This window comes from Nanorana parkeri, unplaced genomic scaffold, assembly GCF_000935625.1.
Source record: "Nanorana parkeri isolate BGI_ZX_2015 unplaced genomic scaffold, ASM93562v1 scaffold52, whole genome shotgun sequence".
NCBI classification, from domain to species: Eukaryota; Metazoa; Chordata; class Amphibia; order Anura; family Dicroglossidae; genus Nanorana; species Nanorana parkeri.
The window spans coordinates 2,661,037-2,675,529 of record NW_017306320.1 but is presented as its reverse complement, the minus strand read 5'-3'; the positions used below and the strand labels follow the sequence as shown (position 1 = coordinate 2,675,529).

General features: G+C 40.9%; 1 protein-coding gene across 1 annotated transcript in view; it reads left to right on the top strand.

Annotated features, from left to right (window-relative positions):
• The window catches only part of LAMC2 (laminin subunit gamma 2), a 35,898-nt gene extending 21,650 nt beyond the window's left edge, over positions 1 to 14,248 (top strand). Inside the window, exons 12-23 of the mRNA XM_018575217.1 lie at positions 2,928 to 3,064; positions 4,079 to 4,226; positions 5,024 to 5,229; positions 5,420 to 5,499; positions 6,576 to 6,701; positions 8,205 to 8,349; positions 9,044 to 9,193; positions 10,081 to 10,195; positions 11,123 to 11,322; positions 12,154 to 12,312; positions 12,715 to 12,814; positions 13,926 to 14,248. Coding sequence (XP_018430719.1) covers positions 2,928 to 3,064; positions 4,079 to 4,226; positions 5,024 to 5,229; positions 5,420 to 5,499; positions 6,576 to 6,701; positions 8,205 to 8,349; positions 9,044 to 9,193; positions 10,081 to 10,195; positions 11,123 to 11,322; positions 12,154 to 12,312; positions 12,715 to 12,814; positions 13,926 to 14,179 — 1,820 coding nt within the window. The 3' untranslated portion in view covers positions 14,180 to 14,248. The remainder of the gene's footprint in view (positions 1 to 2,927; positions 3,065 to 4,078; positions 4,227 to 5,023; positions 5,230 to 5,419; positions 5,500 to 6,575; positions 6,702 to 8,204; positions 8,350 to 9,043; positions 9,194 to 10,080; positions 10,196 to 11,122; positions 11,323 to 12,153; positions 12,313 to 12,714; positions 12,815 to 13,925) is intronic.
• The last annotated feature ends 245 nt before the right edge of the window (positions 14,249 to 14,493 follow it).

Below are 14,493 nucleotides of genomic sequence, written 5' to 3'. Positions count from 1 at the left end.
TGACAGTTTTTGGCGAAGTTTGCCTATAGAAAGTCATAATAAAGAAAAAGAAAAGCTTCTCTTTAATGCAGATTGGAGACAGCAGAGAATAGAATATGGCTCTTCTGTAACACATCTAGGATTGCTACAATTTTATTGTCACTTTATTGAAACTGGAACATTACAAACACGCATGCAATAACCTGACGGCTTCATACTCAGTCAGCTCTTTGTCAGGGAATATGAAGTGCTGATGGAGCACAAAATGGCTCGGGATTAGGCTTGTAAATTCTTAATGTTCCTGTTTTAATAAGCTAGTAATAAAAATCTGTTTTATTGCTACTAATTTCCCACAAGTTTGGAAGGTGTTACATAAGATTCATCCTTGCTTCCCAAATTTTACAAACTAAGAAAAGACATGGACTCCAACTGATTGCTGAATGTAACACGGGCACTTTCTTTCCTCAAATTTTAATAAATCATTTCCAAGATAAATGAAATATCCACTCTTTTGTCTGATGGAAACTATTGGAAAAAGCAGAGGACATAAGAAGCAATTTGCAAAAATGAAGTGAATCTGTAATGTCTTCCAACATCACTCATGTGTCTGCCTGACCTCTCCTTTTCATGCTGATCCAGTGGCTCTAGATCTTTATAAGATACTGACCTAGAAGAAGTATGCAGATCAGGAGTTCTGATTTCACCTGCCGCATGCTTTTTCAGGATCACTGTCTAAGGCTAGAGGGCCAGGCAACTAGCATTTTCAGGAGGCCAGCAATTGCAACCTCCACATTTCTCATTGTACAGGTTTGCGTTAAAGGCTATCTGTTAATCTGCCTATTCAGGGCAAAGTGGCAGGTTCACTTTGGAGGTCCCTCCTCACCCACTTCACCGTGCTCCCCTACCACCCTGTTCACCTGCTGTAGACCAGAATCTATGTGTAAGATAAGTTCTGCATCACACCCTTGTTAGTGACCTTCCACCAAATGACAGTGTTGTGGCATAGAGATTGGCTGCTTAAAGCCCAAGCATTGCATCCTGAGAGGAAGCGGAGGTCACATGCTCCCCCATATCTGGAGGTATGGGATATTTACAAGGGCTCCAACAGAAAAATAGGGAAGAAGGGGAGCACAGCAAAGGTAACTATGAGCAGGGAGGAGTGTTATTAAAACAACTGTCGTTTTGCCCTGAACTGTCGTATTTCCCTTTAAGCAAAGCTGTGCTCTCAATGTCTTTACTCAAAGTTACAATATCTTTAACTTGCCAGAAGATGGTGCTGTGCTATTAGTGTCTCTGGATCTTCATCAGCTATCATTATTCTACAGGTCAAACTCGAATAATTAGAATATCGTGCAAAAGTAATTGCAGTAAGTGCTGCAAAAGGGGCCCAAACCAAGTACTGAGTACATATGCATGCTTGTACTTTTCAGAGGTCCGATATTGTTCTATGTACAATCCTTGTTTTATTGATTGCATGTAATAATCTACTTTTTTGAGGTTGTGGATTTGGGGTTCTTGGGGTTTTCATGAGCTGCAAGCCATAATCACCACAATTATGACAAATCACGGCTTGAATTATCTTGCTTTGCATGTAATGAGTCTATCTCATATATTAGTTTCACCTTTTAAGTTGCATTAGTGAAATAAATGAACTTTGCACGATATTCTAATTATTCGAGTTTCACCTGTATGCAGACAAGGCTAAAATGGACAAGTAATGTTTATCTTATAATGTGAATAAAGGCATAAAAGCAATTTTGCCCTGCCAGGCCTATTATGGTGGTCCTGGAATCATACGAGACTATACAATGCTCAGCCTTGCCAGATATCTCACTGTTGTGACTTCTGATGTGTATAGTATTGGCCAGCTGGGTCTTGGATTTACCCAGCCAATTACTACTGTTTTCCCTCAGGATAAGCTGGTTCAAATTATGTCCACTGAGCGCCCCCCTTCCTTCTCAATCGCGACAAATATTCACATTGCCTGGCTGTCATTTTAACCCTCTAGCTTTCATACTTTGAGTCACTGACCCCAAGCAAGTATTCAGATAAGGACTGATTTTTGACTGACATTCCTGATCTATACACAGGCAGTCCCGGGTTACGAACAAGATAGCGTCTGTAGGTTTGTTCTTAAGTTGAATTTATATGTAAGTTGGAACAGGTACATTTTTTAAATGTAGCTCCAGCCCCAATTTTTTTTGTTTTGTTTTGGATAGCATAGGGAAGGGTTTACCCCCCTGTAAAGTTTGTTTTGCTGTGTGTGCTCCTCTTCAGAAGATTTCACCTAACTTTCTGTCCCTGTGACAACAATTGGATTTTGAAAAATTTGGGTTGTCGTGGAAACAAGGTGATAAAGCTACAGCAGATTTGCTTTCACTTCCGGTTGTCTCAAGGACAGGAAATGAGATTAAATCTTCCTAGTGAGGATACAGACAGCATTAAACACCTCACAGTGACCCGGAAGAAGAGGAGGGCACCCCTCGTCTGCACATAAACATGAGCCAACTTCTTGTAATGTATGTACAGCACTACGACCCAGACACCATAAAGGCGGGCACTCCTCGTCTGCAGGAGCGCAGTAGCATTACAACTACCCAGGCTGTACAGTAATAGCCTCCATATGTAAGTAGGAGTCGTATGTAAGTCAGATGTATGTAACTCGGGGACTGCCTATATGTGACAAAGTCAGTGGCTTAGAATGTATGAGACCAGTGGTTCAGCGTAACAGCCAGGCTACTAGAATTTACAGAAGCAGGTTAGCAATGAAATACTCCTTATTTCTCTTAAGACATGTATATTTTTATGTAGTAAAAATATGGCATTTATCACACAATATTAAAATACAGTGCAATCAAATAACTCCTTTGTAGTTAGAGCTCAGATGATGCCCAATAGAAATTAGAGTGTAACATTTATTTTACTTCTCTGTGTGTTCTCTTTCTCAGAGTGTTATTGTCACCCTGTGGGCTCTCAGCAAGGTTCGTGTCAGGCTGATGGCTCATGTCTGTGCAAACCAGGATTTAGTGGGGAAAACTGTGATCAGCCGCAGTGCCCCAGCTGCTATAATCAAGTCATTGAGAAGGTAAGTTCCTAGTATGGTGGCTCAGTGATTAAAGTGAACCTACATTCTAAAGTTATGCTAACAGCCTTGCTGGGATGGATAAATAGAGATCAACAGAAGGACTGATATGCTTTTCATTCCTGGAGAACATACTGCTCCAGGTTCGCGTGAGTGATGCTTGCATAACCAAAAGCCTGGGCATTTGGTCATGTGATCTATGCTCTAGAACAGGGGTGCCCACAATTTTTGTGTTAAGATCTACTTTTCAAATAGCGAGGTCATTGAGATCTACCAATGGAAAAAAAACCTCCCTCGCTCTCTCTCCTTGCTCATCCTCCTGCCTGTCCTTCCTCTCTATCCTGGCTGTCTTCGCTCGCTTGCTCTCTATCCTGGCTGTCATTCCTCGTTTTCTCTCCTGGCTGTCTCTCTTCGCCATCTTGGCTGTCTCTCCTCCCTCTCTTTCCTGGCTGTCTCTCCTTGCTCTCTCTCCTGTCGGTCACTCTCCGCTCTCTCTCCTGGCCCACCTGGCTGTATTTTGCAAACAGTGCAGTGCAACAGGCTGTGTAAACTAATATTCTTTGATGTAATACATATCACTTCAACCATCAGTATCCACCAGAAAGGCGTCGGGGAGCTTGGCTCGGCAGACTCAGGCTAATAGGTAATCATGTGTGCACAGCTAAATAAATATACCAAAGTGGAATAAAGGGGCCACCATTCACACCCTTCGTGATCTACCAGCATCAGCTTTGAGAGCTACTGGTAGATCACGATCTACCTAATGGGCACCCCTGCTCTAGAAGGAGATATCAGAGTTCAGCTGATTAGCTGATTCTCCTCTTTGGCACAGATTATATGGCCAAATGCTTTGGTTGTGTAAGCAGGTAGGAAACCTGGACCAGCATATTTTAGGAAGAGAAAGTATATCTGTCCTTCCATTACTGCTCATTTACCCATCCCAGGAACAGTGAGATGTTTTAGGTTGTGACTTTTTTTTTTTGGACAAAATTCACATATTTTTATTTGATTATCCAGATGGCTTCATACAAGGGACAACTGCAGCAGTTGACTGGTTCCATCAATGGTCAAATGCACACCCAAGACCACCGTTACCTGGAAGAACAGATGAGGAGAGTGGAGGAGAAGTCTCGGAGCATGCTAAGAGAGGCCGAATCTTCCCATGGTAAGATGCAACTAGCTAACCACATCAGTGGCAATTTGTTCCATTTCTGTCCTTTTTGTCTGACTATACTATATTCTTATTGGTAAGATTTATGTGCTGAGTTCCTGGGTCTGCATGCCTGCTGTGATCATTGGCATGTAAAGGCAGGCGTCCCAATATTTTTGGCAATATAGTGTATGTTGTGCCCACCTCTATTGTCATCCCAAAATTTGGATGTCTGACTGCATACTGAAATTTGTCATTGTTTTGCCATAAATTTCCCCTCCAGTGATGTACCCAAGTCTGTAACTATAACTGTAGCAGTCAAGAGTTGTCTGTCTACAAAAACGTTAATACAGATAGCAAATGCATTTCATAACAAAAAATAAATATATATACATATATATATATATATAGTGCAATATAAATGGGTAAACCATTTATTGCTTCTGACCTGAAGAAGAGAGGTTCACTCTCGAAAGCTTGTCTTTTATATATTTTGTTAGTTCAATAAGAAAGGTATCATTGCATACTGCAATACTGCGTTTTTGTTTTTTTTGACGTTATATATATAGTTATTGGATTATATTGGTAACCTCTCTGATTTCTATTACTTAGTAGTATTATGATTTCTATTAATCAGTACTGCCTTAGGGTGCAGATTAGAGAGACGGGGGGACTCCTTAATAGTTTTGCTGTGGGGCTCCATCAAACATAGTTACAGCCCTGGTTATATCTAGTAATCATGACTCCCCCAATCTGGTCTGATTGAGCTGTAGAAGAAAGGTTTATGTAGTAACCGTGTTCCTGTTCATCAGCTACGGAGCAATCCCTGCAAAGACAGATGTCAACACTACAAGGGTTACAGACTGATACCCAGAATGACTTGGATCAAGCTCAGGCAAAGCTACAGCAAGCACAGACCCAGACTGGAGAGTACCAGAGTCGGCTGCAGGAGACCAAGATGAAGATAGCAGTGGCACGGCAACAGCTTGAGGGGGGCCAGGCTGAACTGAACCGAATGGTGAGTTGCATTATTCACTTTATCATGCATCATTCACATTATAAAATTCACTGAGCTACAGTTTAGTTTGTCATATCTGTTGTCCTTGGCTGTAAAATCTTCTGCCAGCAAATTCTTTCGTTTAAATATTGTTTCAGATTCAGCAAAAAAATTTATGTAAATTAATTATACGTTTATTTTCGCACAACAGACTTTTCCTTCGGATAATTTAAACTGGAATTCAAGCAAATTTTCTACACTTGGTCAAGAAGCCCAGAAACTTGCGACTAGGTAGGACCACATCTTGTACATATGTGGAAAAATGTTCGCTTACTTACCCTGCTGCACTGCAGCAAGGCATGCTGGAACCTATTAACTTCCCTTCTTTCTCTAGTTTGCTCCTTGGCATAAGTACATTGTCAGACAACCAGCCTATGCCAACACAGTAGCACTGTGCAATAGTGGAGGACTGGTGTTTCCTGAACCCTTAAACAGAACTCCAGTTAAAACTTTTATTAACCCTTGCAGTGGGGGCTACCCCCATACTTCAAGAGTTAACTGCTTCTTTTTGCCTAGGGTCAAAAAAAAGTTATACTCACCCGATCCTCCAAGCAGGCTCTTAGACCGGTCCCTGGAGCCCCTCTGCAAGGATTTTATTTATTTCTGAATGATACACATTATCTATAATTAGACTGCAGAGACTTTGATGGATGAAGTTGAGAATCCCTGTCCGTAATCATAGGCTTAAGACTAGGTTTTCGTAAAACACCAGATGTCTGGAAATCAGAGGCCAGTATGGTAACGTTTTGTACTCCGGCATTGCCATATGTCCAAGAACAAGGGAAATCGGACATGCAAAGCACTAATGCAGCAGCATGTATAGTATATCAGTACATTCAGCTGCCCATATGTGATAAGGGCAGTGGTGGTTGGGTGGTGACTAGGCTTCTGCAGCAGGAAGTTCTGTCTCTAAGGAAAATTAATGAATCATGACTTTTTCATTGCTGAAATGGACACACTGTGTATATTAGATCAATGTATCCATGGCAACAGATGGAACCAATCCATGTGTTCTGTGGCAGAGAGCAAACCCCATCAATAATGAAATATAATACAAACCGGGATGGCAGTTAATTAATGGTGAGAAATAAAATTGTGGGAGTTCGGAGGATGTTAGAGATAATTAGGTTTTACTGTGTTTGATTGCCAACAATATGATTATGCCTCATTTTTAGATTAATTTATTATAACCTGAAAAAATTAGCCCAAGTGTAAGCACCATTTCCTTTCTGATGTAGCCCCACACTTTCCTTGTATGATGGAATCCCCTCCTCCTTACTGAATTCTCTCCTCTTTACTGAACTCAGACTCGAACAAGAAGCTCAGATGGTAGCACAGAACGCAGGGGACGCCTTGGCGGATACGCAAAGAACGATGCAGATTCTACGCTCAGGAGACGCAGACCTCAATGCTGCAGAGAAACTAAGATCAAGGTATAGGATTAGGAAATGGGGCAATATGTAGAAATCACAATGGGGCAGATGTATGAAGTAGTTGAGTTTCATGACATGTTACACTGTAATACACCCTTATAAATGCAATGTCATATGACACTTTACACTTCTACTTCCTGAACTGTTCCATGAGGACAGCCACATGGTCACAGTGGAGCTACACTTTCATCAGACATGAAATCTAAGGGGGCATTTTATAAATCTTATCCCTGTGTTCCGTTTGCCAAAGTCTGACATTTGGGGGTAACTATAGAACTATCACGCCTATTTTTTGGAAATAGAAACAACAGTTCCTACATTTGTCCCCTAAGATTGACTTGTTGGAAATCCATTTGCACTCACAAAAATGCAGTGTAATATAAAGGTCAGGTCTTAGCAGAAATAGGGCAGCATAAAACTGCACCATTAAAACCAAAAGGTTAAAGTGTATTTAAACCTTAACAGTGAACTTTTCTTACTTGCTCCCTTTTGGTCTACTAAATATACCATTGGAAGCATTTGTTATATCTGTTCAATAAATGTAAAAAATACCTGTTGATTTTGTCAGAAATCTTGTAAGATGATAACTCCCTGTGCTCTCTGCATTTGCTGAGAGGTCTATGTTCTTTGTAATCCATCAGAATTAAAGTAGGCAGGGCTGACACACACCACATTCTTAGAAAAAAAAAGGAGAGTAGAAGCACATTATATTTCTGGCAGATCAACAGATATTTTTCTGTACTTACAGCGTGTTAATAGAGATAAAGCATGGAGAAAGGTGTATGTCTTCCACAGATGTACTAATATGTTTTTCTTTTTGCCTTGACATGTGCTTCAAATCAGAACTCCTAATTAGAGTACTAAAGCTGTCCATACACTATACCAATGAGCTCCCAGGTCTGTTCAGGTATTGTTTCAGTGACCGCTGTCAGAATACAGTGCAAACAGTGGAAGATTCCTCGATCAACACTCTTAAGCGTTGATGGAAGAATCTGTTATATTTTCTTTGTTCAGCCCCTGGGTTGAATGAAGAAAATATTACAATCATTACCTCTGAGACAGAAAGCAATTGGAAAACCAAGATTTCTGAGTTGCCACAGGAACAGAAGGTGAGAAAAAATATTCCAACCTGTTCTGGTGACAACTGTTTAAGAGGGGATATCAGGAGCAGTTGACCATACTGTTGGATCCTATGTCGGAATATACAGTATATATACAGTATACACTGCTAACTGATCTTTACTCCAAAAGTGATCTACAGTATAAGGGGGGGGGGGGCGCAAAACAAAATGGGGGGGGGGGAACAATAGCAAAAATGGCAACCACTCAGATCAATTTATAACTTATAATTTATAAGATTTTGTGCTGAAGAATGTTCCGAATAAGGTCTAAAGAGTTTTGGATAACCCATGTACCCCAACAGGACATAGAGCTACCCTGCTCCAGCCAATCAATCATCTGATATTATTAGAATTGTCTTTTGACGTTATTTTGTCTTCCCAGGCTGTATGATGGCCGCACTCAGGTTGGCACACTGGAGACTGAGGCCATTCAAGCTGCTGCCTCTGCAGAGAGATCTTACCATGAGAGCTCGCAGACTGCTCGGGAGTTAGCAAAAGCCTCTCTTGTACTCCCTATGCAATTCCAGGTAATGTCAGGACTCACATCACTTGATGGATGTTGCTGGAGCACTCCCATGACACAGATAAAAGCCATTTGTATATGCTGAAGGAAATATGATATGACCCTAAAATGTTGCTTGTTGTGCACTGATGAATGGATTAGCCACATTCCTGGAAATCTGAAGGACACCCAAGATCAGGCTTCATCTGACTTCCAGGAATCCACTTCTAGAAAACACAACGGTGTGCAGTTTACATATTATACATATATACAGCAATACATTCTCACATCAGTTTTGTTACATGTATTTTTTGCGCATAGCGATAAAAAATATGTACTTATTTATTTTTAATTCAAGTGTCTCTTCTTCCTAACCAGCCCATGTAGCAGACACTTTCAGCTGACATAAAGCAAAGCAATATAAATATGGATTTCAGGCTATTAGAGTCAGCTGCAAATGATTTTCTGACTGTGAAGGATTACATGTAAATGAATGGCTGTTTTATGTATTAGCCTTCGGGTCATCTTTAAAAATGACAGTCGGCAGGTTCCGCTTATAAGATTACTGGATAGGAAAATGGCTGCACGTTAAAAAATATCACTTTTCATTATTCCAGCTTAAGCGTAAAAGCATTAGTTTCCAGCATGATCACATGAGAGTGGAACAGCTATATGTAGGAAAGTTATGGCTGCCACTGATGCATCATTTTATTTATCAGGAGGAGATGGAGCGTCTTAAGCGAGAATCATCAGTCTTGAAAACTTCAGTAGAAGCAGAGATATCTCAGAGCAAAAATTTACAGAACAAATTCAATGTCTGGGAGCAGAGTGCCGAGCAGCAACTTTATGAAGGGCAGAAGTACAGACAGGTGAGAAAATATAATGCATTATAACTCACTAGGGAATATTCCAGTAACTGATTCACTGACAGTCTGGGAATAAAAACAAATATTGATTGTGTGTGAGCACTCATTAATAAATCTGGCAGTGCAGTATAATGTACATAAACTGCCAGTACCATTTACTTATATATAGCCTATAGTTATATAGTTAGTCAGGCTGAAAAAAGACACATGTCCATTGAGTCCAAGCTATAGAGATATGCAAAAAAAAAGAAGAAAAGCCTAAACAGAACACTGTGCCCCCAATTACCCACCGTTGATCCAGAGGAAGGCAAAAAACGCCCCTATGTAACTATGTAACATATCCCCTCCCAGCTCTTAGCAAGCTGGGTTGCTCTGGCCGGCATCCCGCCCAGCTCACTGATGCCACTGGTTGCTAGGAGCTGGGTGGGATGCTCTGGCTGGCGTCCCACCCAATTCCTGGCAACCAGTGGCATCAGTGAGCTGGGCTGAGCTCTTAACCCTTGCAGCGCAGGGTAGCTCCACTGAAATGGTAGTTTTATTCCCCAGAGATAAGCCTTAAAGCAACCAAATCTGACACATAGTAAACCTCCCCTTCATCCTGTTACAGAGGTGTACATTATAGAGTGCCAGAATGCTGATTTCAGTGGTGGTAGTTGATATCATATCATGTTTAGGGACTCCTGGTTTGTTCATGATGATTTAAAATGGTGTGTGTGAGCACCTCTTGGTTGCTGCTTTTATAGGAAATCTTTAGATTATTTCTTTTTATACTTTGCATGTTAACTTTAAGCATACATATCTTTACTCTGCAATTATAAAAAGCATCATAAATAATAAATATAGGTACTAAGTAGTATGTGATGTCATCAGTGTGACTTGTTTCCTTGCAGATGGGGGATCAGCTGTTGTCGCGGGCAAATGCTGCAAAGAATAAAGCCAATCAGGCCATGCTGTCAGGGAACGCAACATATTATGAGATCGAGGGGGTGCTCAGCAGCCTGAAGGGTGGGTATGGTCATGGTGTCAGCTGTCTGGACTTTTCAGCAAAATACTATATTAAACAAATTGTTAGACTTCTGCAGAGTATTTGCTAGTTTTATTGGGGGCCATTTTCTGCTCTATGCTGAGTTATAATTCCTAATGTTTCCTCTATATGGTTATGATTAGGGATGCACCGATACTAGTTTCGGTATCTGTGCCGATACTGAGTATTTGGCCGATTACTCATCCTCGCCCACATGCTTCCAATGCCTGTCCCTATAACGGAAATTCCTCGCTGCCCGGGCGCAGTATAATGACTCACCACCCGGCTTTCTGATTGGTCGGTAAAGCCAACTCTATACTTCATCAGCAACTGGTAACGAGGGAGCATGGAGACAGCTTCCTTGCTAATCGCGTTATTACACGCTGCCCGGCTTCCCTACTAGGACTTTCGGTATCGGCGAGTACCAGAAAAAACTATACTGGTACTTGTACTCGATACCAAAAAACCAGTATCAGTACATCCCTAGTTATAATTTACTTCATTATACTGTAAACAGCTCTTTGTTAGTGCCATATAAATAATGAGGGATGGAACCCATTGAAAAGGGCTTACAGAGCTGTAGCTTTGGCAAACCCATGAAATTAAGTGCCGGAACAACATGTATAACATGCTATCTGATGCCTCATATGTGTGAATATTGTAGGAGGGGACTGCCTGTAGTTCAGATGTTAATTGTAGGGTTTACCACATTAATACATCTTCCACAATGTATGTATTAGTTATCCAATTATGAAGACATTCATGTTCACATGCTTGTTATATTGTGTTTAGCATTTGGATTCATTTTGGGTAATAGAGTGGAGATGTCATGGAGCCCAGTTTACATTTTGCATTGGGTTTAGCAACTGAGCTCCACTATTGCTAATAACTATATTTCTAAAATGTAGGATTTGGAAATCAGGTAGGAGATCGACGCAGAGCAGCAGAAGAGGCGATGAGGCTCCTTCCTGAAATCCAGCGACGTGTACTAGGAGTCACAAGTACCACAGAAAGAGCGAGCACAGCACTAATGGGTGCAGAGAAGGATGCTGACATGGCTGTAGAGAATTCTGGAGAAGCTCAAGGTATTACAACTGCAATACAACAGGTAAGTGCTCGGACTACCAAGAATGATATAGCATTCTGCAGTCTGTAAACCTGCAACAGACTTGATAAAGAATTTCCATTTGCTGACTATTCCTCACAGAGCCAGTATCTAAGACTATTTTTGATTGGTGAGCTGTGTCATCCAATAACATCTTATTGTTCTGCATATACGACCTTTACACTGAAGATCCACCTGTGCCGATGAGTGCCATGAGACACTCTTCTGCTCCCTAGTTCATAAACCATAAATATGCTCAATCTCCCCCTCTTTACAGCTATTAGGATATTGACCGCACAGGGAGTGAAACTGATTTAAATCAGTTGGCTGACTTCTAGACTTGCGTTATGAGAAGAATCAGTATAGCATAGTCATTGGATAGCACTGTAAAGCAGGAAATGGAGCCTGCATATAAAATGAGCAAATATCACTGGCCCCATTTGATTATAAAAATTCACATTATACTTAGAAACAGGTTTTTAAAATATTTAAGTGTGGATTTTCCATTTCCTTTCATTCCCGGTGAATGTGGTCCACATCCTTAATAAGTATGCAGACAGCAATAAAAACCTGACATGGGTTCTATCCCCTCACAACTTGATCCAAACTGCCTTTACTGTTTCCTGCTTCTGAAAATGCTAGCTACATTTTTGGATCAGTTGCTTGCAGATCCAAGTGGTGTCGCTTCTTTCTGAGTCACTAACCTGTATTAGTTTTGCAGGTCTCCAGTTGCATTCACAGATCTTTGTGGTCTGAAAGTGCTCCTCTTTGTCTTTTGGAAATGACACTTGGGCCTTAATAGCTGGGTAACCCTTTGTGTGCTGTGCTTCTCAGGACATGCTGCGAATGAGCCAGGATGCAAACAGTTCAGCTCAACTGGCCTTGACGCTGGAGAATGAGTTCGCTGCATTGCAGAAAATGGCTCGCAGAACAGCTGGAGAATTGGATGAGAAGGCAAAGGAAGCAGCAGAAGACAGTGCAGCTGCACAGTTGGTAAGAAACGTGCCTATATGCAATATAAAACTCGAAACAATCTATGCGCAACCAGTTTCGGCTGTGCATATAACCAGCATATCCTGAACTTTGTATGCACTTTGTATCAGTTTGCCAAATGTGTCACATATGGTGCATGCAGCTTCTGGAATGCATTCATTGCACAACCAGTGTGTCCGGATGGCTGTGACATACCATGTGCAGCAACACAGAGCAACCAATAGAATCTCAGTTTATGGTATCAAGACCAGATAAGAGATCCGGTCTGAAGTGTACCTGGTTGCATTTTCCTTACTTATGCCTTAACTTATCTATCAGCCAGTAACAGTCACATGTACTGGAAAGAGTCTTAAAATGCTTATTTTTTATTCTGTACTTGACATGCCTGCTTTCTGCCTTCAGATTGTGGATAGTGCAGCAGAAGCCGAAACTCATGCTGGTGGTGCCCTCACTGCTGTCACAACAACATTGAACGCCCTCGATCGAGTTCTCAGCTTATTAGGTAAGCAGCTGGCATAATCGATTCACACAGGGTGCTAGTTCCTGTAGCATAATGCATTGATTGAATTACTGACCTATTAGGTGTTCAACACAGGCAGCATCTTTGCATCCATTACCACCATAAATGATATCTTAGAAACCAGTTATAGATCGCAGATGTAAGCATAGCCAAGGTTACATAGATGGATCATGCCTCCAGCTGTGGCTCATGGCTGAGTGTTTAATGGTTCCCGCTAGGGGGCGCGCGCGAGCAGAAAAAAATTGCCGTCTGGAGACGGCAACCCGCAGATACAGCAGTGCCGTCCGTCCGTTTTTTTACTACGGGCGGACGGCAAGAGGTTAAAGGTGTCTTATCTCAAAATCTATCTTCTTTTCCTTTCATATACATGAAAATGTAAGGAAGCTAAAAGAAAAAGAGTAAGGCTTTAGTTTCTATAATGTGGACTGCTAGTTTCTTGTATGCTTGATGGTGGGAGTGTATGTGTGTGTGTATATATATATATATATCATAGAATACATTGTAGATCCTGTAGTTTGTTCACATATCTTCTCTGTCACAACACAAAGATGTTTCAGGTTAGTTTGCAGTAGAATAATAACCTTACATCGGAGTAAATTTCATGTATGGATAGATTTGCTAACGATAGCAAAATAATTTTCATATTTCCAACAAATGTTGGAACTGTCCTATAGTACTCTATATCGATCTGGAAATGCATTTACGCATATTAACATCTACATTAATCTCAATTAAGAGACCTTAACGGCCCTGTGTTCAGCCTAAATTTTAAGTGAGGGGATCCCCCTCTTAGCTGTCACTGGAACAAGATTCCCTCTTCAACTTTTGACAACTGTAAAAATTTTAATTTGTTTATTTAAAAAAAGTAATAGAAGAGTAATGGCAGAAAAAGACCAAGCGTTCCATCGAGTATGCCTTTTTTTCATTATTATTTTCTTTTTGTATATATCTATTTTTGTCCCAAGCATGTTTAATTTGAAAGATTAGGTGTACAGGGTTAGGGTTAGATCAGCTTTAGTTCCACTTTTAATGACTGTGTACCTTTTTATTAGCAAATGTTAGAATGCTTCAACTGTATGACTGTTATTTGCAGACCAACCTGTCGAAGGAAATGGAGAAGCGTTACAATCTCTAGAGAGCAGCATGGAGACGGCTCGCAAGCAGGTCACTCAGCGCCTCAGGCCAGCTTTACAAGAGCTGGAGTTGTCATTTAAACTTCAAAAACAGCGGATTCTCAGCCTGGATACCGAGATCCAGCAAACGATGATTGATATCCAAAACCTGAGGGATATCAAAAACAGCCTTCCACCAGGGTGCTACAATACAGCTCCAATTGAAAGGCCCTGAAACCCCAAAGGACAAAATAGGTGCCGTAAAGCCCATAATTACGAACAATCACTTGAGCTGAGTGCAAGATCTGCATGATGCATATGAAACAAAAGACCTTGTTTTGGACATTCTTGAAACCAGACTCTGGGCAATTGGGTGCTAAATACAACCATGAAATGTGTCTCTCCTAGAAACTGTGCCATATTTTGTCTGTGTACCTTTTGTATTTATTTATTAATAAATATATATCATTAAACATTGCCACTTTATTTTCTGGTGACATCATGCCTGACAGCCATTTTCTAGCAAAGCAAAAACTTTATTGGTAAAAC